At 42.5% G+C, this 20,651-nt stretch overlaps 1 protein-coding gene across 4 annotated transcripts in view; it reads left to right on the forward strand.

Annotated features, from left to right (window-relative positions):
* The window catches only part of HOOK3 (hook microtubule tethering protein 3), a 93,736-nt gene that overhangs the window by 47,241 nt on the left and 25,844 nt on the right, over window positions 1-20,651 (forward strand). For all 4 annotated transcript variants that reach the window (XM_005530923.3, XM_014259651.2, XM_014259653.2 and 1 more), the window contains 5 exons: window positions 1,474-1,614; window positions 3,087-3,288; window positions 6,581-6,691; window positions 9,267-9,354; window positions 9,911-9,980. In XM_005530923.3, the coding sequence (XP_005530980.1) occupies window positions 1,474-1,614; window positions 3,087-3,288; window positions 6,581-6,691; window positions 9,267-9,354; window positions 9,911-9,980 (612 nt within the window). The remainder of the gene's footprint in view (window positions 1-1,473; window positions 1,615-3,086; window positions 3,289-6,580; window positions 6,692-9,266; window positions 9,355-9,910; window positions 9,981-20,651) is intronic.

Below are 20,651 nucleotides of genomic sequence, written 5' to 3' on the forward strand. Positions count from 1 at the left end.
CAGGAGGAATTATGGGGGCAAAACTTACTCACTCTCACATAGAGGGATTTTTCCATGGCCTTAGGCTGTCCTCTAGCATCTCTTTATTACATTCAACCCCAATATTGTATCCTCTTCCATTCATTCAAAATACTTTGAAAAAGTTTCTATTACTTAGTCCCTTTGTTCACTGCCAGAGCTTTACCTATGGATAGTGTATGCAAGCAGTTTAGCAACTTTGGTCAGAGTTCTTTACTTGCTAACTAGATAGTCCAGTTCTCCAGATGTACTGAGCATGCATTGCTTCTTTAGGAGTTGATATTACAGCCACTTCAATGAGAGATCTATGGCATTTATGGTCTATGGCCACAATAACCCCCTGCAGTGCCATAGGCTGGGGACAGAGTGGCCTGACAGTGCCCAGGCAGAAAGGGACCTGGGGGTACAGGTGACGGACAACTGAACATGAGCCAGCAGTGTGCCCTGGTGGCCAAGAAGACCAAAGGCATCCTGGCCTGGATCAAGAGTGGTGTGGCCAGCAGGAGCAGGGAGGTCATTCTCCCCCTGTACTTGGCACTGATGAGGCCACACCTGGAGTGTTGTGTCCCCTCAGTTCAGGAAGGACGTTGAGAGGCTTGAGCATGTCCAGAGGAGGGCAACAAGGCTGGTGAGGGGCTTGGAACACGAGCCCTGTGAGGAACAGCTGAGGGAGCTGGGGTTGTTTATCGTGGAGAGAAGTAGACTCAGAGGTGACCTTATCACTCTGCACAATTTCTTGGAAGATGTTTGTAGGCAGGAGGGGGTCAGTCTCTTTCTCCAGGCAACAACTGACAGGAGGAGAGGACACAGTCTCAAGGTGTGCCAGGGGAAATATAGGCTGAATATTGGGAAAAGTTTTTTATGGCAAGAGTGATAAAGTACTGGAATTGTCTAACTGGGGAGGTGGTGGAGTCACCACCCCTGGATGTATTTAAAAACAGACTGGATGTGGCACTCAGTGCCATGGTTTAGTTTAGGTGTTAGGGCATGGGTTGGACTCGATGATCTTTAAGGTCTCTTCCAACCTTGTGATTCTGTGATTTCTAACATCTAACAATCAGGCCAATATTGTTGGAGGTAGATGAGTTGGACAGCTGAACAGAATCTTCGAATAAAGATGTTATGTTCAAACTCTGGATGTCCAAAGATGAAAAAAGATGAAAATTTCTCAAGCTTCCCTTGTGAAAAACTACTGCTGTAGAAGGAAACCTTAGGTTTTGTCTTTATGAGAACATACGTTTCCTTGTGAATTTTCAAATAGAAAGACTGATACTAAATTGGGAGCATTGATAAAGTCAATCTGCTATCACATTTTGAATAGGCACATTGGGTTGTTGTTTTCCTTCACTGCAGCAGGAGGCCATTTCATGGGTTCTTAGAAAGATGATGATGAGGAAAGGCAACTGTTGCTCAGGGTAAGAAATTATTTCCTGGGTTTTTTTTTCATTCCTACAGATTAGAAGCTGCTAAAGATGACTATCGAATACGCTGTGAAGAACTAGAAAAGGAAATTGCGGAATTGAGACAACAAACAGAAGAGCTTACTACACTGGCAGAGGAGGCTCAGTCTTTGAAAGATGAGATAGATGTACTCCGGTAAATTTCGTTCCATTAACTCTTTTTTAACTACTACCTTTTAATCTATATAATTTGTGTACTTAATTAACATTATCTTTCGTTTAAATAATTTAATATTAAACACTTCCAATGCCAAGATTCTTTGGATCCTCCAGTTTAGGTACACAGACTGACACACAATTCTGCTTTAGTAAAATAGTTGTTTATTTTGTATCTAATCAATAACTATTAATAATCTTAGTAGTTCTGTGCCAATTTAATTCATGGTTATAACAGGGCACTCACTGGTCTCTTTCAGTGTGCAGTATTCATCTTCATTGTGTCTCAGGCATCTGTTCTCATCAGAAAACTAGGCTGTTTCCTTTCCTGGGTTTGCATTGCTTGGACTTTGGGTGGTGCTTTTGGTTTATCATGTAATATTAATATGAAAAATATCTGTTCCAGCTCTCATTCCCATTGGAATTTAGCAACAAAAGTTGTCATGATTTGATGATACTAGGGGTTTATAGGGTGGGAAAGCCCTTTTTACTATGGAGCATATTCCTTCAGTATTGGCATCTATTGCCATGGGTTATTCAAGAGTAATTACCCATTCTCTCCAGAAGGGCTTATATACTACTGCTATTCCTGATTCACCAGCAGCCTTCTACCAAAGCTATCTGTCTGTATCCCTTCTGTCATTAGTACAAGGAACGAACCCATCAGGCTGCATAAACTGTGTGGATGGTGGCATGGGTTCAAAAAGCAATTCCTTGTTCCAAGAGAGAGGCCCTGCACCTGGCTGAGGATTAAACAGAGCTGGCCTGCCTCCATGTTCTATAAACTGAGCCATTAATTCAGTGGGAGATTTCCTGGATTTCACAGGAAGTTTGGTCTGTAAATTGGTTCATTCTGAAATGAAACTGGGAACAGTAATAGCAGAGGTTGCTGGGGGAAGTGAGGTCTGCTGTAATCTTGGCAATGCAGCAGGTGGATTGCTAAAACTTTCAAAAGCTGAAGCCTGGTGTTTTTTTAATGTTTTTATTTTTGAAGAAAGAATCAAGTTTCAAAATTGTTATGGTGCTTTTGTGCCACCAAGTACAATTTGCCAGAGGGATCTTTATGATTTTATTCCTAGTTATAAGTAAAACCAATTGGATGGCAGAAACTTTTCTTCTTTACCCTTGAAAAAATTAGGACAGAAGACAATTTAGGATTGAAAGGAAATTGGTGGGAGTGAGGTTATTTTTAGCTATTATGTTAGAATTGGAAACAGATAAGAAAGTTGTGTTAGGAAGAAGGATAGGGTCTAAAGGAACCTTCCAGCAACTCTTGTAGTTGATAAATAGTTGTGGGAAGAAAACAGACAATTTACTAGGAGGATATGATTGCCTTATTATTCTCCACATGGTGCCTCAGAATGTCTACTGCATTAAGAACAAATAGTGAAGAAGCATTTAAAATTCTGTTAGTTTTCAGAGTTCAAATTTGATACAAATCTGTCTCTTCAGGCATTCTTCTGATAAAGTAGCCAAGTTAGAAAGCCAGGTAGAGTCATACAAAAAGAAATTGGAGGACCTGGGTGATTTGCGGCGTCAAGTGAAGCTTTTAGAAGAGAAGAATACAATGTACATGCAAAATACCGTGAGCCTGGAGGAAGAGCTAAGGAAGGCCAATGCAGCACGCAGTCAGCTGGAAACATACAAGAGACAGGTGAGAACAGGCATCATTAGTGCAATACTACTCTATATTGTTCAGCACTTTGTCTTCATAACATGGCTAATACCTCAAAAAAAAAAAAAAAACTAGGAAGAAAACAACTCCTTTTTAGAAGGCTTCCATATTTTGTACGTGCTTGCAACCTTTGTTCTCCTTTCCTGCAATTCTTGTCATTACTACAAGTTTGTTACTATGTCAAAAAGCAGTATTTCTTGCATTTAAAAACTCAACAGATGTTTTGTTTTCTTTTCTAAAATGATTCCAAATTCATATTCAGTAGCAGGGCTTGAATTAGAGGTTTTCCTTTCACAAAAAGTATCTACTTTTCACTTAAAATTTTCCAGCAGTGAGGAACACACACACCACAGCTGAGGTAAGTTGTTCCTGTGGTTAAATAAGCAATTTTTTAAAGGTTTTAATTTGTCTGATACATCTGAATTTTTCCACTTAAAAGGAGAGAAGCTCACATATCATCCTTGTTGTTTATATGCCCCTAGGGGAATATGAAATATGTCACCAGCACATTCTGTGGAGTGATAGGCATCTGTTTATCCTCCTGCTTATCCAAGTGCCATGCAATGCTGTTTCTGTAAAGGTGGAAGATGTGCTTAATCTTCTTTCTGCTTCTATACTCCAGGGACACGATATCATTCTGGTATTCTTGTTACAGGGCTAGACAGCATGGTTGATTAAAGCAGTAGTGCCTGCTCTGTATTTCTGCCTGATCGAATGATCACAGCACAGGGGTCCCTGTATGTCAGTTTACTGTAGAATAAAGTATAGAAACAAGCGCTAATAATGTTGAAAGCCCAGGAGCAGTGTGTCTGCCTAAGACTTGATAGACTTTTTCCCTGTGCTTAGCCATCTCAGTATTTAAAACAACTAGTTTCAGCCTATGTGGGCTAATTTTAAATACAGCCCAAATGATATTACCAGAAAAATGATCTTGGACAAGAAAAATGTCCAAGAGGGCAAAGAGAAAAGTAAATGTAGAAAGGAATGGTCTTCCACACATGAGTAGTGAGTATCAAGTTTACAGGCAACCCAATCTTTTGCTCCATGAAATAGCTGAGCATGTGATATTGTTACGTAACCTCAACATCTGCATTTGATTCCTCTTATTTCACCAACCAAAAGGATTTTGGAAGGGCCAGTCCCATCATTTATGCTGCTAAAGTACTCCTTTTCTTCATTATTCCCTGTATTTTATGGGTAGGATTTCCTGTATAAGGAGCTGTTGTTTGGTGCAAAACTGTTTACTGGCTGGGACTGGAATAAACCTCAGGTGTCCTGTGGCAGATGTGTTTTCTTCACCTAAAACAGCAGTGTCTCAAAATGAACACTCTGTGGTTGTCTTCAGTGTCTGTAAGACTGGGCTCCTGTTGAGACCTGTCTGTGACTCATAAGCCACAATTTTTTTTTCTGGGAATCCTATATTGTGCTTTCAGAATTAAGCCAGATATAAGGTTCATGATGTTATGTCACTGCTGAGTACTAGTGTGCTCCTGTAATGGAATATGTCTTGTCTGGTGTTTCAAGGATCCAACCCCACTCATGAGGATGCCATTAGAGAGTTAATTCTTTGGCTTAGAATCAATGTGCTATGCAGATCAAATTCCTATAGTAATCTGCAAGGAAACTACATCTCCACTGCACAGAGCAGTTTCTGTGAGGTGAGATTGAGTGGTGTTTTGTTTTCACTCTTCTGAGAGCAAGCACAAGCCTTTTCTAAGAAACTTTATTTCAGCATAAAGAATTGAAATGTGAAGACTGCAGGATAATATATGTAATTTTAATTCAGCCCCTTTGTGCATGTGCATTCTGATACATAGTTAACAGTATGTTTTGCTTTTCTTTGTTGCAAGATTCCTGCTTTATTCATTCCACACACAGATAATGCTTATTAAATGTGATGGCAGTTCATTTTTTTTTTTAGTCTTCTGCATTGCCATGAAACTGTATGTTTTTCTATACACTCACAAGTCCTATTCAACACAAATTTATTTCCTGCAGTGTTTTTCTACATACCATTACCTTAGCATGATTGATTACAAGCAGAAATGCATTTGTTTTCATTTGAGGTGAAAATACTCATATTTTGCAAGTGGTGGCACTGTCACTGGTGAAGGCTTGCAGTTTTTTTGTTATACCTTCAGTTATTCTGATAGCCCCAGTGATAGATGTCACATTTGAAAAATGAAATATTTTCATATCTAGCTTGTTCATTTATTTAATCTCAGAAAATGCAGGCCTGTGCTGGTTTTGTAGTCTTTAATTTAAGAACAGCAGCAAAGTCCTTCTCTAGGACTTAAGACATTGCATATTTTAGGCCTTGTAGTTATTTTGATATAGTTGTACACATTGAAAATAAAAGGCCATCAGAACCACTGGGGAAGCTTGATGTATATATGGGCACTGCTTAATCACTTCCTTTGCAATCTAAAGGCCATGAAAAACACTTCTTATAAATTGCTTCAGAAGAAACTGTAGGTCTTTAACGGAGTCTTCATTCAGCTTTTGTATTTGCAGGTCAGTCTTTATTTAGCTTATTTGCTTCCATGCTCTACGCATTGTGAGCTTTACTAGTGTTCTGGGAATTAATCTTTGCTAGTAAAGGCTGAAAGTTTTGAAAAGGGAAGACTTCAGTGATTTACCTTCTGTTGTGCTCAGCTTTCATATTTCTGCTCACTTAATTTTAGGAGCTCTCTACTGATCTGTAGTTGAAAGCATACGTGAGGCAGTGTTTTTTGCTGAAATAAAGAAAACCGTTTGGATCCTGTGGCTGAGTCTTAGTGTATTAAAATTTATTAGGACATTTCAGTTTAGGGAACATTACCTGACTGCATAAATTAGTAGTTGAATTTTGAGTGAGGTTCATGAAATAAAGTTAGCAAAAGGTATAGATAATTTGTTTTCATCAGAGTCTTTTCTTTTTACTAGGCTTTTCAGAATGCAGAAAGATTTTTCTGCTGTTCTGAAGCTTTTTGATCCCTAGAACTACACAGCTTTTTTTCTGTAAACCTTGCTTGAGCTTAAATTCTTGTTTTCAGATGTACTGAAAATACTTCCCATCTTTTCTATCTTTTGCTTGCACTAAGACCTAATATTTGAATGCTTTTTATTTTGCTGAAACACAGAACATCGGATGAAAGAAGTTTTAGTATGTCCTATAAGTAACTATTTCACTTGTTTTACGACATGACTTGTGGTGCATTGTAATTGGCTACTTTGTCTTGTGTATTTTGTTTAACATTTGCAGACACATTATTGATTCTTGTCCTCACAGGCAGTTGAACTACAAAACAGGTTATCTGAAGAATCCAAGAAAGCTGATAAATTAGATTATGAATGCAAACGACTGAAAGAAAAAGTAGACAGCCTCCAAAAAGAAAAAGATGTAAGTGCCAAGGTGTTACTTTTTGTTAGTAACTATAGCAACTTTGTATCTTTATAACACAGAGATATGGTAATTATAGTTGGCCATCTTTTTAAATTAGGAAGTCTTTTTTCCTCTAAAGTTTTTCTGATGTTTGTGTACAAGATACTTTTAAACCTAAGAATTGTACAGCAAGGACTCAACTGACTGTCCAAAAACTTATGCAACTTATTTTTAAGAGGAAAAGCCTTCATATTTGGCATTTGAAGTTGTTTCCTGACCGTTTACCATGAGAAAGTTAATAAATACCCAGGGTAATTGTTATGTATTCTGGAAAGCTCTTTACAACAGTGTTTTTGCCGTACCATCCTAGAACTAAATTCCCATTGCTTTTTTTCCTAAGGCATTCTTTGAGGTACCGTCAGCATGCTTCTCTTTGTGGAGTCACCACTAGTGTAGCAAGAGACTTAGTAGTTGTGTAGAGGGAAATGTCCTTTGTGACAATCTCACCTTTTATGACAGCTCCTTGTTGTACTGCCAGTGTGGAACACACAGGGTAGATAGTAGTCTATGCCCTTCCTCTTGTGCCATTTTCTGCTAGTGATTCTGCAATTAGTTGCTCTGTATTCTCTTGCTGAGATTGATCCTTCAGACTTCTCTTACACACTGTCATTTCTCAACAGTTAATTTCAGCTTGTTTCTTTGGAATGTATATGCAGGTGCCTCAAACTAACTAAAATCAAGGTCAGCAGTTGACGCTAGCAGTTTCTTAGGGATATTTTAATTATAAATCCATTGATCCAACTGCCAGAAACTCTGTCAATTTTTTCTCAATAGTCGCATTTCAGGTCTACGTTATTGCCAAGATTTCTAAGCCCAGCACTTTCATATCATTTGAACTGAAAATTTTCAGTTACTTTATGTTTATAGGGCATTGATTTCCATTTTTTATTAAATTTTCAAGCTCTGGTGGACACTTGACCTTCACACCACTTCCATCTGCCCTTCAAATCAGGCTGGAATGCTCATAAGTGTATTGGTATTGTGCTTTGGCTTTCTTTCCTGCTTTTTATTTTTAAATTGTTTTTTTTTTTTCCAATTCTTTTATGTTGAACAATAGTAAAGTTGTTTCTGTGGCTTATCCATTGCTCAGTGGACCATTCCATCTTGCACAAAGGATCTGAATTGCAGGCCATTGTTACATAGTTTTCTGTTTTACCCCCAGGGAAAATAGCATTTTTTTGAGCTGGATGTTGTTTTTAAATACATTCTTTTGAATGGATATGCACTTGTGAGAAGTAAATTACAGCTAGAAGTCCGTCATCATGTGGGTTTGGTGATTCACTGTCTGTATTACCTACTCTTTCTGTTCTCTGTTTTCAATATGTATCAGTAAAGTAGCCCACCACAGGTCACAAACTATGGTGGTTTATGACAAGATACAAGTGGTATCTTGTCAACTATCTTTTGGAAATAGTTGCTGAAATTGATTTTATCGTTTTCCTTATGATCTGGCAAAGCATGGTAGTGTGTGATATCTTCATCACAGTAGCTTGAAATTTTACCTCTGTGGTGTGTTACTATTACTAAATAATTATTGAGCTGTGTGTACCAGTGAAGCCCTAGAGCTTTTTCTGGGCACTAAAATATTCTGTCATTTGGCAATCAGCTGTTAGTAAAATGAAATGCTGTCAGCCAACACAACTCCATACCTACACAAAGGCAAGGTGTGTTCTGGACCATTTAGTAATACTGAACATGTCTGATTTTGGAGCAAACTACAACTTGTGTCGTTGCACAGTAGCCAGTTTCTTTCCTTTTTTTTTGACTCTTGGCAACCTTCTGGACAAAAACTTGGCTGTCTGTAGATTCTCATTTTTTTTTGCCAGAAAGGTACTTGTGCCAAATGGAAAGAGTATTTGCCTGATGCTATGAATAGCACATCTGTCTGGATCCCAAGGCAATCCAGTCCTGTTCTTCAGTTCTCTTTGGACCGAGTCCTAAGCAACTAGTTTTCTTTCATAGCCAAGGTGCTGTGAATGACAAGTCCAGCTGACATACAGGAGGAATGCAATATGGAAATGCTGCTCATACTTTTCAGTAGTGAAAGACAAAGTGAAGTAAAAGCAGTTTGTTTGGCACATTGACTGTGTACTTAATTGCTTGTTATTTCACTCCTGGCTGAATCTTGGATTCATGGTGAGGGAAAAATCTGTGGTCTCTCAACTGACTTCTATTTCCCTTGGAATCAACCCTAATGAAAGGAGAAGGAAAACAGCTGAGTGGCCCCAGTGGATACTGTTTACTACCTGATTCCACAACTTTGCGTCACTAATATCTTGATTTTGTAAGCTTATACCCTTGCTGATTTTAGTCCAATAAGATCAGCAGCCCTTCTCCCAAAAACACCCAAATCAAGCTGTTCCTGTGGAATATGTAATACTTACATTTTTTATTCTGTTATGAAATGGACTGAGATACCTTAATTTGAAATTAATTTCTGGAGTTGCATTAAATTATTTTTAAAATTTTGAAGGCTATTAGAGATGGATTTGTACTGCCAAGACTGATACTCATTCTCTTTCCAATTATACAGAGATTAAGAACAGAAAGGGATTCTTTGAAAGAAACTATTGAAGAACTTAGATGTGTACAAGCTCAGGAGGGTCAACTCACTACTACAGGTAAAGGACAAATAAGGAGATTAAATGCCTCTTTCCTAAAGTGTACAGGAGTTTTCTGTAGAGTACTGAATGTGCTTTTGTTTAGCACAAAATAAATTTAAGATCTTAAAAAATCAGCAGTGAAAAACTTCAACTATTCATAGCTTCATAAGTAAGCAAAAGCTTTGAATGTTATTTCAATCAATCAGAAATGTTAGTCTTTTCTCCAGTGGGATATTTTTATAAGGTATAACGGAATTCTGTGTAGTTACATCATTTTCTTTAGAGGGATACTTTCTCATGATGTTTCCTGTGTTATAGTTCATTTGTATGTGTAATCTTGTAAACCTTTGTAGTTCTTAGATAAGATGAGCAGAAAATAAACTGCAATGTTATTTCTTCAGAATGGATAAAATAAGACCTAATGGTTCACCAAATGAAATGGTACTTGTCTGTCAGTCTTACTGTAGCCTGACTTCATGTCATTTTACATTGTCTAGCAGTAGTCTAAAACTTCTAGAACAATGTCTATTTCTTGTCATATCAGAAAGTAAGTGGTGTGCTTTTCCTTTCTTAGGACTGATGCCTCTGGGAAGACAAGAGCCTTCAGACAGTTTAGCAGCAGAAATCATTACTCCTGAAATAAAGTAAGCTAATGCGTGCTTTGTTTACTAACCCATACAATTATCAATGGCAAGCTGAACATTAGTCAGCAGTGCCCTGGAATCCAGGAGCCAGCTGTGTCCTTGAGAGCATCAGGCACAGCATTGCCAGGCAAGGGAGGAGATTTTCCCGCTCTGCTCAGCTCTGGAGCTGAGTCCTGTGTGCAGTTTTGGGTGCCACAATATGAGAAGGATATAAAGCTCTTAGCATCCAGAGGAGGGACACAAGGATGGTGAAGGGCCTTGAGGGGAAACTGTATTATGAACAGCTGAGGTCACTTGATCTGTTGAGCCTGGAGAGGAGGAGACTGAGCAGAGATCTTACAGTGGTCTCCACCTTCCTCACGAGAGGAAGAGGAGGGACAGACACTCCTCTCTTCTCTGTTGTGACCAGTGACAGGACCCAAGGGAATGGTCTGAATTTGTGTCAGGGAAGGTTTAGGTTGGATATTAGAAAAATGTTCTTGTTGTTGCTTTGTTTTATTTGTTTGGAGCTTAATGATGGTTCCAAAAGAACTGAGTATTTATGAGGAAGAATTGAGGGGAAGGCCGCAAGGCAGGACCTCTGGTGGGTGTTTTATAGACCACTTATTGAGGATGCAGATCTTGAGATTGCTGGCCCTTCTTCTTCTGGAGGACTTCAGCTTACCAGATGGCTGCTGCAAATGCAGCACAGCAGAAAGGGATCAGTCTAGGAAGTTCTTGAACTGTGTGGAAGATAACTTTGTAACACAGCTGCTGAGCGAGCCAGCTAAGGAGGATATGGACTCACTGTTTGTGAATAGGAAAGGACTGGTGGATGAATTGATGATCAGAGGCCATCTTGGGCACAACAGCCACTGAATGAGAGAGTTTTTGATTCACAGAGAATTAAGAGAGGCCAGCATAACCTCCACTTTGGACTTTTATAGGGCAAACTTTATGCCCATTGGCCCCTCTTAGTTGACAGAGTTGCTTGGAAGTCAGTCCTGAAGGGCAAAGGAGTCTGGGAGGGCAAGAAGGAGCAGTTAAGCTGTAGGAGCAGGCTGTTTCCATGTGTGAAACAGTGAGCCATCAGGAAGACTGGCTTGGTTGCACAGAGAGCTTGGGCCAGAACTAGGAGTAAAAAAGTTTGTATCATATATGGAAGAAGGGCCAAAGCCACTCAGGAGGACTACAGAGATCTTGTGCCATTATGCAGGGAGAAAAGTAGATGGGCCAAAGCCTAACTAGATCATATTCTGTCTACTGCCAGTAAAAGACAATAAAAAAGTATTTCTAGAAGTACCTTCACAATTAAATGAGCGTTAAGGAGAATCTCAAACCCTTACTGATTGCAAGGAGAACCATACCAGTAAAGGGCAAGGAAAAGGCTGATCTACTTAAAACCTTCTTTGCTAGTAAGACCACTGATCTGGAACACAGATGCAAGAAGCTGAGTAAAGCCTCCACAATACAGGGGGAAACAGTTCATGACCTGCTATACTACTTAGACGCCAGCAAGTCCATGGTGGGTGGGATCCACTGAAGGGTACTGAGGGAATGGCTGCAGACAGGTGTTGCAAAATTCACTCTGAAACAGTTTTTGATTGTGAACTAGAGCTTCTTGACTTGCTACTGTAGCAAGTAGAGGCAAGAAAGAACCAAGAGGCAGGCCAAGTGTGCGGAGGGTGACTCTGCCCCAGTGCTTCAACTCTTCAAGAGCCCAGGGCATCCCCCCAATCCCTGCCCCACCATTCTATTTTCCAGCTGTGGGAAGAGGGTAACAATTTTAGGCACAGCTAGATGACTCAATCTTCTCGAGTGTGGCCCAGCTAGCTCAGTGATGAGGTTTCTCTTCACTCGAGTTTCAAGCCAGCATATGTTTGTGGGGTTCACTGATTTTCTTCAAGAATCCAAGTCTGTAGAGCGAGTAAAGAAATCAGGGGGGAGACTCTCTCTCTGGTTTGCATTCCACAGTTTATTTCTGTGAAGAGGAATCCAAAGGACGAGAGAACCCCGGGTTTGGGGTCTGGGGGTCTCTTTTAACAGTGATTCTTGGAGGGAGGGAACATCAGAGAGAGAACCAATTATTTTTCTCAGTTAGTACATCTTACAAACTTTCTACAAATCAAGGTTACACACACCAAGATAAGAAATAACAGACATCAACTTCTTCAAATGCCCACAAAGGTGTAGGAGTATTCTCCGCAGAGGGGGAGAGAGGGGGGGCTTGGTTTCCTGGCAACACAGGGGGGAAAGAAAGGGAAGGCAAGGTAAGCATGCCTTCTCAGTTTCCATAGCTCAGAGGCATTCTGGGACAGGAAAAACAGAGTTACAAACTTCTGTGTTGGAAAGAAAATTTGAAAAATTTGTCTGGTCTCCTGGGCTAAAGAAATTTCAAGCATCTGGAAATGCCAGTAGGGTCCTCTCTTTACTCTATCCGGCCTCTCACCGTTGGGGCTGAGGAGAGAAACTTCAGTAACCATGGTAACTTGGTTAAGTAAGCCAGGTAAACAGTTAGGAGAAAGAGAAGCTGGGGGGGGGGGAAATCACAACTAAAAGATGGGGAAAGATACATTTCAAGCTATCAGCTACAACATCTCCCCCTAATTTTTTCCGAAAGAAGGAAGGGAACTCGGTTTTACTTCTTCAGACCAAGGGGAACGGGTTTGGGGTGTGTTGGGATTTGGGAATTCCACAGCATTTATCTGAGGTGCAGGAGAAATTAACTTGGTGGTGGTGGTAACACACCAACGTTGCAAAACAGAAGACATAATCAGAACAACTACGATTGCAAAAAACCCTAAAACAGTCTGGAAAACAGAAGACAGCCATCCCGAAAATCTCTATCCTGAGAAAATGTCCACAAAACTGTCATGCTGGGGATGGTTTCTTCCTAAAATACAGGTTAACAAGGAACAAAAAATTTCAACTGAATTCATCAATAAACAGATTCAACAGAGGAAAGTCAGGGTAGAATGGAGAATCTGATTTCCTTCTCCACCCAAATACCTGTTTGTTCTTTGAACTTCTGCTACTGAAATATCGGGGGGTCTTGTGGGATGTTTTTCAATGTACGGTTTTACCCACCTCTGTGGGACCCACCGCAAACCCAGGGGTGTTGATACACAAGCGTATCCTCTTCTCCATGTCACTAATTTGTAAGGACCTTCATTTTTCCACTCTCAGGGTCTCTCTTCAACACTGGTGGATGTTCCTTGAGCTTATGTTTGCCCTGAGGGGAGAAATGCTTAACCACTGGGGGGTTTTGATCTTCCATAGAACAGTTTAAAAAATTGAGAGTGAACAGGGCTTTGCATAATCTTTCCTGTGGTGTTAACTTTACTTTGTCTTTCCATTGATTTTTCAAAACTCTTTTGAGTGACTGGTGTGCTCTCTCTACTATTGCTTGACCTGTTGGAGAGTGGGGGATTCCTGTCTTGTGTCTCACTCCCCATTCCTGCAAAAATTCCTTAAACACTTTGGAAATATATGCTGGTCCATTATCTGTTTTAATTTCTTTAGGGAAATTTCCTAGCACAGAAAAAGCTTGCAACACGTGCTTTGTGGCATGCACACCTTTTTCTCCTGCATGGGCCGAGGCAAAAATTGCTCCCGAGAAGGTATCAATGGACACATGTACATATTTTACCTGTCCAAATTCAGGGATGTGTGTTACATCAGTTTGCCATACTTCACAGCTTCCAAGTTCCCTTGGATTGACTCCAGCACCCAGGGATGGCAGAGCTGTGCGCTGACAGTGGGGACATGTGGCCACAATGGCTTTGGCTTGATCTCGTTTCAGATTAAACTGTCGGATCAAACCTGGTACATTTTGATGAAACATTTCATGGCTTAATTTTGCCTGTTGAAACAGGTCAGGAAGTATGGCCAGCCCAACAGGGGCAGCAGCCAGGGAATCAGCTCTGTCATTCCCTTCCGCTATGAAACCAGGTAATTCCGTGTGCAACCGGGTATTCATAACAAAATAGGGATGCTCTCGATGGGACACTGCATAAATCAATTTTGAGAGCAATTCAAACAAAGTTCTGTTTGAGGACCTTGAGGACTGCATTTTCTGCTCTGGAAACGACTCCTGCTACATAAGCTGAATTAGTGACCAAATAGAATGGTTCTGAAAATCTCTCAAATGCTCTAACCACTGCTGCTAACTCAGCAATTTGAGGGGATCCTTCCACATAATCAACATCTGTTTCCCACTGCTGAGTCTGAGGATCCTTCCAGGTCATTACTGACCTTTGGGATGCTCCAGAAGCATCAGTAAAAACAGTCAAGGCCTCAAGGGGCTTCTGACTCCTCTTATCTTTTGGTACCAAATTAAATTTTGAATTAAACAATTTGTGTGCAGGGGCATGAACTGAAATCTGCCCAGTAAAATTCTCCAGAGCAATTTGCAGGGTCTCTTGATTCCTCAAGAGGTGCTCAAACATTTCCCTGGTCATCTTCACTGAGGAGGTTTCTTCCTCAGAGAGGCTTAGGGGCAAATGTATACATGAAAAATCACAGCCAGCAAGTTCTCTCATTCTCAGCCTGGCCTTTCCAACCAGCTGGGCCATCAATTTCTGTGGCCTTGTAATATTTTTGGACTAATAGTGACTGAGAAAGACCCACTCAATGATTATCAAATGGTCTTTCTGGTCCTTGTCCCACTGAAAAATCAACCCCTGAAGGTGTGGCAATTTCCCCATTACAATAAATTTGAAAGGCAGCTCTGGATGGCTTCTATGTGCCTGTCTCTTCTCCATCATGCTGCTTACCTTCTCTAAAGCATCCCTGGCTTCTGGAGTCAGAATCCTTGGAGCACTCAGCTCATCTCCCCCTTTCAATAAATTGAAAAGAGGGGCTAGGTCATCAGTGGCAATGCCTAGCCAAGGCCTAACCCAATTCAATGTTCCACACAGAGAATGCAAGTTGGCTAAGGTTCTGGGATTGCTGTTAAAAGCCAGTTTCTGAGGAACAATTATTTTTGCAGTGATTTCCAGACCTAGGTATTTCCAAGGAGGCGTCTTTTGTACTTTTTCCTCCTGAAGGGTGAGTCCTGCAGTTGTTAAAACTTCGGTCACCCGGTCCAGTGTGGACTGGAGCAATTTTTCCTGTGGGGCACACACTAGCACATCATCCATATAATGCAGGATGATGGCTTCCCCCACCTTAGCTCGCACAGGGGATGACAAGGCGGCAACATACCACTGACAAATCACAGGTGAATTTTTCACCCCTTGAGGGAGGGATTTCCAATGAAACCTTTTCATTGTGGCTTCTCTGCTGAGGGAAGGCACAGAAAAAGCAAATCTGGGGGCATCTATAGGGTCTAGAGGAATTTTGAAAAAGCAATCTTTGATGTCAATCACAGCCAATTCCCAATCTTGAGGAAGTATGGCAGGAGATGGCATCCTTGGTTGAAGAGGTCCCATGTCCACAATGACTTTGTTAATTTCTCTCTGATCATGAACCAGTCTCCACTTGTCTTTCCCCGGCTTTTTAATGACAAACACTGGGGAGTTCCAAGGGCTAAAAATAGGTTCAATATTATCTTGGGCTAATTGCTCGTCCACTAACTCGTTTAGTGCCTTTAATTTCTCTTTACTCAGTGGCCACTGGGGTATCCAAATTGGGGAATCTGTGGTCCATTCTAGTTTTTGGGTCTGGCGCTTCTCAGTGGCTGCAATCAAAATTCCCAAGGTGTTTTCGGAATTTCAATGCGGACTCCCCATTGGGACATGACATCTCTTCCCCACAGGGGAACCTGGAAATCAGTGACAGTGGGGCGAATAGGTGCTATTTGCCCATCAGGTCCTCTAATCTGAATGGGTTCCTTTGATATCTTGGCCAATTGGGCTCCCCCTATACCTTGGGTGTGGCTAACCATTGGTTGCAGTTCCCATTCCAGTGGCCATCTCCTTTCAGGCATGACAGTCACATCTGCTCCTGTGTCTATCATGCCTGTCATTCCCATGCCTTCACTACCTTTTTTCAAATGGCATGAGATGATGGGTTTGTTTTCTCCCACTGCTTGAGCCCAGTAGATCTGAGGTGCTACATCGTCTACTGGGATCCCTGAATACTGGGAATGGGAATAGCTTGAGCAATTACCTGCCCTTGTGCCAGGTAGAATGGTGGGTTGATGCACCGTGCCAAAGGATGAGTGCATCCCAATCAGCTGAAAGAGTGACAGGAGAAATTTCAGTCTCTGGGGGTGTGTTTTTTGTGTCCTCAATAACAAGAAACTTACAATTCAAGTCGGGGGTCAGTTTTTCCCTCAGTGGGTCAACGGAAACAACCGTCCAGTGACGAGACCTAAAAAATTGATCTTTCACAGTAAACAATTTGTGAGGTAATTTTGGCTTCCAAACCTCACAACCCTTGGTGTTATTTCGGTGGCAGAAGTCAGACCTGTGAGAAATGTCACATTTAAGAGTGTTATCACATTCAATTTTCCCTCCCCCTGCGACTTCTATTCCACTTGTGTCTCTGCGCAGAATAGACTCGCGCTGCGTATCTAGTTTTTTTGGTTCTGAGGACCCCCTCCCTTTTCCCGGTTTCCCTGCCCTTGCTTGTTAGGATATGGCACTTGGCAGAACTTTGCAAAATGTCCTGGCTGTCCACACTGATGACAGGTGAACGCTCCCTTCGGCTTGGCTGGTGATGGCAGAGTAGGTACAGTTGTGGCTGCAATCCTTCCTGGGGTTCTTTGGGAATCCTCAGTCCTTGGCACTGAAGTGCTGATTACATCCGTACACATCTCAGTCAAAGTTGTCAAGGTCGGTGGTGGATCCTTCGGCGGCACCCGAATCAGTGCTTTGCAGGCTTCATTCGCATTCACTCGAGCCATTTCCAACAGCAAGTCAGAGTGGCAGGGTGGTATTCTGCACTTGTCTTTCAATCTGTACCTTTAATCTATTCACAAAATCTACAAATCTTTCATCAGAACATTGTTTAACTTGAGCATAGGGAACAACAGATTCAGAAAGAGGAATATTGAAAAATGCTTTCTCTGCAGCCTTCTGTATTTTCTCTCTAACTCCTTTTGGCAAATTTTGGGCCTGGTCAATAGGTTCGCTCCAATCACCTTCACCACATAAATGATTCATGGTAATTATTTTACCCCTTTCATCTAAAGCTTCAAAATCACTGCTCAGTAATTCTCCCGAAAGGGTTCTCAGCAATCTTTTCCAAGCCCTTTCCCAGAGCAAATATTCTCCTGGGGATAGAAGGCAGGAAAACAAATCCTTCAAATCATGTGGGACCAATTGGTTGGAGGAGAGGGTTGCCTTTAAAAGACTTTTAAAAAATTAACTTTCCTTTCCAAACTCCTTTGCTGCTTTGCATAATTCCATTTTCAATCAAAATGACATTGCATTCCATTCTGGTAATGTTCCTCCCCTCCCATAAGTTACAGGTGCTGCAAAGAAGGCAGGCCTCTGTTCCTGGATTGTCCCTTCACCCCCTCCCTTCTCCACACTGTGTGAGCTGGAGGGAGTGACCTGGGAGCCAGCAGCAGAGAGAGGGCAGGCGGGGTTGCAGGGGGGGTAGGAGGGGTCAGGGGCGGGGTGCCTTGGGAGGGAGACACCCCTGAGGGGTGGGGCGGAGGCAGAGGAGGGAGGGTCTGGAGGACCAGGAGGGGGGAGGTCTTGGGGGAGGAAAGGGTTGAGGGGGGGAGGGGCAACAAAGGGAAGAAGAAGCAACCTGGGGGTTGACCATGTGCTCGCCATCATTTTGAAGTTCCTGGGCCCTTTGTGTAACACTTGGGGGGAGGCTCACCATGTGGTCTCCTCCATTTTGTGTACCCAAAAGACCACCAGGAACAAGAGGAGAGGGATATTGAGGGTAAAGAGGGGTAGGAGAGGGAGCTGGGATGGGTTTTAGGGAAAGGTTTCAAACAGCTTGGCCAGAGCTCCTGGAACAGGGGTGCTGAGAGGACTCCCCCAGCTTAGGGTGACAGGGTTGAGGAAAAGAAACAGGGTTATCAGGGTTAGGATTGAGTAATCTTTTTTCTTCTTTTTCAATAAGGGTTAGTCTAATCAAAACAAACAAAGGGATTACATTCGCTGCTGAACTATCTCCAGCATTCACAGATTCAGTCAGTTTTGTCCCCACACTGTTCCAAAAGGAAACAGAAGTTACATCTGCAGAAGACACTTGAGGAAAATTTAAAAAAACCCAATTCACTAATTTTTTCACTTTTTTCTTAGAAAACGGTTTCTGTCCAATTTGCAAAATGCCAATCACTTGATTAAAAATCCCCCTTTGTGCTACAGACAGTCTTGCACCCATCTCTGTGATCTCACCTGTCCGTCGCAGCTATTTCACCAACGGCTCCAAACTGCTCTGCATCCAGAAGTTTCACCTGGGATGGGACTCTTCTCTCACCCACTCCCTCTTCACCACTTCCCCCCTTTGGGGAATTCAGTCTTCTGAATGCTCGTGCCGTTGTCTCGCTCTCAAAAGCAGCCCCTCGGTGCACAGGGGTTCTTGCTTTTCTCCCCAACACGTCTTCCACTTAGAACAGCGAAGAGACGCTTCTGGGGTAGATGTCGTCCCAGCGGTGGTCTGAATCTCACCTTCCGTGGTTCTTCTGTCCCCTTTATTGAGGGACAGGCCAGCCCCACGTTCTGGGCGTCACCTGACTTGATCTTCTTGAGTGTGATGAGGTTTCTCTTCACTCGGGTTTCAAGCCAGCATATGTTTGTGGGGTTCACTGATTTTCTTCAAGAATCCAAGTCTATAGAGCGAGTAAAGAAATCAGGGGGGGACTCTCTCTCTGGTTTGCATTCCACAGTTTATTTCTGTGAAGGGGAATCCAAAGGACGGGAGAACCCTGGGTTTGGGGTCTGGGGGTCTCTTTTAACAGCGATTCTTGGAGGGAGGGAACATCAGAGAAAGAACCAATTATTTTTCTCAGTTAGTACATCTTACAAACTTTCTACAAATCAAGGTTACACACACCAAGATAAGAAATAACAGACATCAACTTCTTCAAATGCCCACAAAGGTGTAGGAGTATTCTCCGCAGAGGGGGAGAGAGGGGGGAGGCTGGTTTCCTGGCAACACAGGGGGGAAAGAAAGGGAAGGCAAGGTAAGCATGCTCTCTCAGATTCCATAGCTCAGAGGCATTCTGGGACAGGAAAACCAGAATTACAAACTTCTGTGTTGGAAAGAAGGGTCTCCTGGGCTAAAGAAATTTCAAGCATCTGGAAATGCCAGCAGGGTCCTCTCTTTACTCTATCCGGCCTCTGACCGTGGGGCTGAGGAGAGAAACTTCAGTAACCATGGTAACTTGGTTAAGTAAGCCAGGTAAACAGTTAGGAGAAAGAGAAGCTGGTGGGGGGTGGAAATCACAACTAAAAGATGGGAAAAGATACATTTCAAGCTATCAACTACAACAGCTAGATGTGGAATACAGTACCATTTTGGGTTACTCAGGACTGTGTTGATCTGCTGGAGGGTCAGAAGGCTCTGCAGGGGAATCTGAACAGGTTGTGTCAGTGGGCGGAGGACAATTGTTTGAAGTTCAACATGGCCAAGGGCTAGGTCCTACTCTTGGGTCACAACAACCTGTACAGTGCTACAGTTTGTAGAAGAGTGACTGAAAAGATGGACAGTGGGAAGTAATTGTAGAGTCACAGAACAACTTGGATTGGAAGGGACCTTAAAGATCATCTTGTTCCACTTCCACTGCCATGGGCGGGGACACTTTCCAGTAGACCAGGTTGCTCAAATCCCTATCCAACCTAGCCCAGAACACTGCCAGGTATGGAGCATCCAGAATTCCCTTTGCCATTGCCTCCAAGCCTTTAAAGTAAATAATTTCTGCTTAATATCTAATCTAAACTACCCTTTTTCCGTTTAACGCGACTCTGCTTTGTCTTGTCTCTCCATGCTCTTGTAAAAAATCCTTTTCCAGCTCCCTTGTTCAGTCTTTCAGGTACTGTAAGGCTGCTCTAAGGTATCCTGGAGTCTGATCTATAACTCCAGCTCTGTCAGCCTGTTTTCATAGGTGGTCCATCCCTGTGATCACCTTACCGGGTTCCTCTGGACACACTTCCATTAGTTGACATACTTCCTGTGCTGGGACCCCAGAGCTGGATGCAGGGTTCCAGGTGGGATCTCACCAGAGCAGAGCAGAGGGACAGAATCCCCTCCCTCCCCTGCTGCCCACACTGCTTTGGATGCAGCCCAGGACACGTTTGGCTCTCTGGGCTGGGAGTGCCCATGGCTGGGTCATGTCCAGCCTCTCACCCACCAACACCCCCAATGCCTTCTCACAGGGCTGCTCTCTGTCTCTTCATCCCTCAGCCTGGACTGATACCAGGGGTTGCCATAGGCCAAGTGCAGGACCTTGCAGTTGGCCGTGTTGAATCTTAAGAGGTTTTCATGGCCCCACCAGTTCAGTTTTGGCAGGTCCCTGTGGATAGCACCTGTTGTTCTGGTGTGGGTTTGGTGGTGTTTGTTGACAGCAGCTAAACATAAACCATTGAATGCCCAGATGGCCAAGAAGGTCAATGGCATCCTGACCTGTATCAGCACTTGAGTGGCCAGCAGGACTAGGGCAGGGATTGTCCCCCTGTACTTGGCACTGGTGAGGCCACACCTCAAGTTCTGTGTCCAGTGTTGCACCCCCTCACTAGGGGAGACACTGAGGGGCTGGAGTGTGTCTGGAGCAGGCCAATAGAG

Source organism: Pseudopodoces humilis, chromosome 4 (assembly GCF_049639895.1).
Source record: "Pseudopodoces humilis isolate 2021_Gansu_Grassland_sample_001 chromosome 4, ASM4963989v1, whole genome shotgun sequence".
Taxonomy (NCBI): Eukaryota; Metazoa; Chordata; class Aves; order Passeriformes; family Paridae; genus Pseudopodoces; species Pseudopodoces humilis.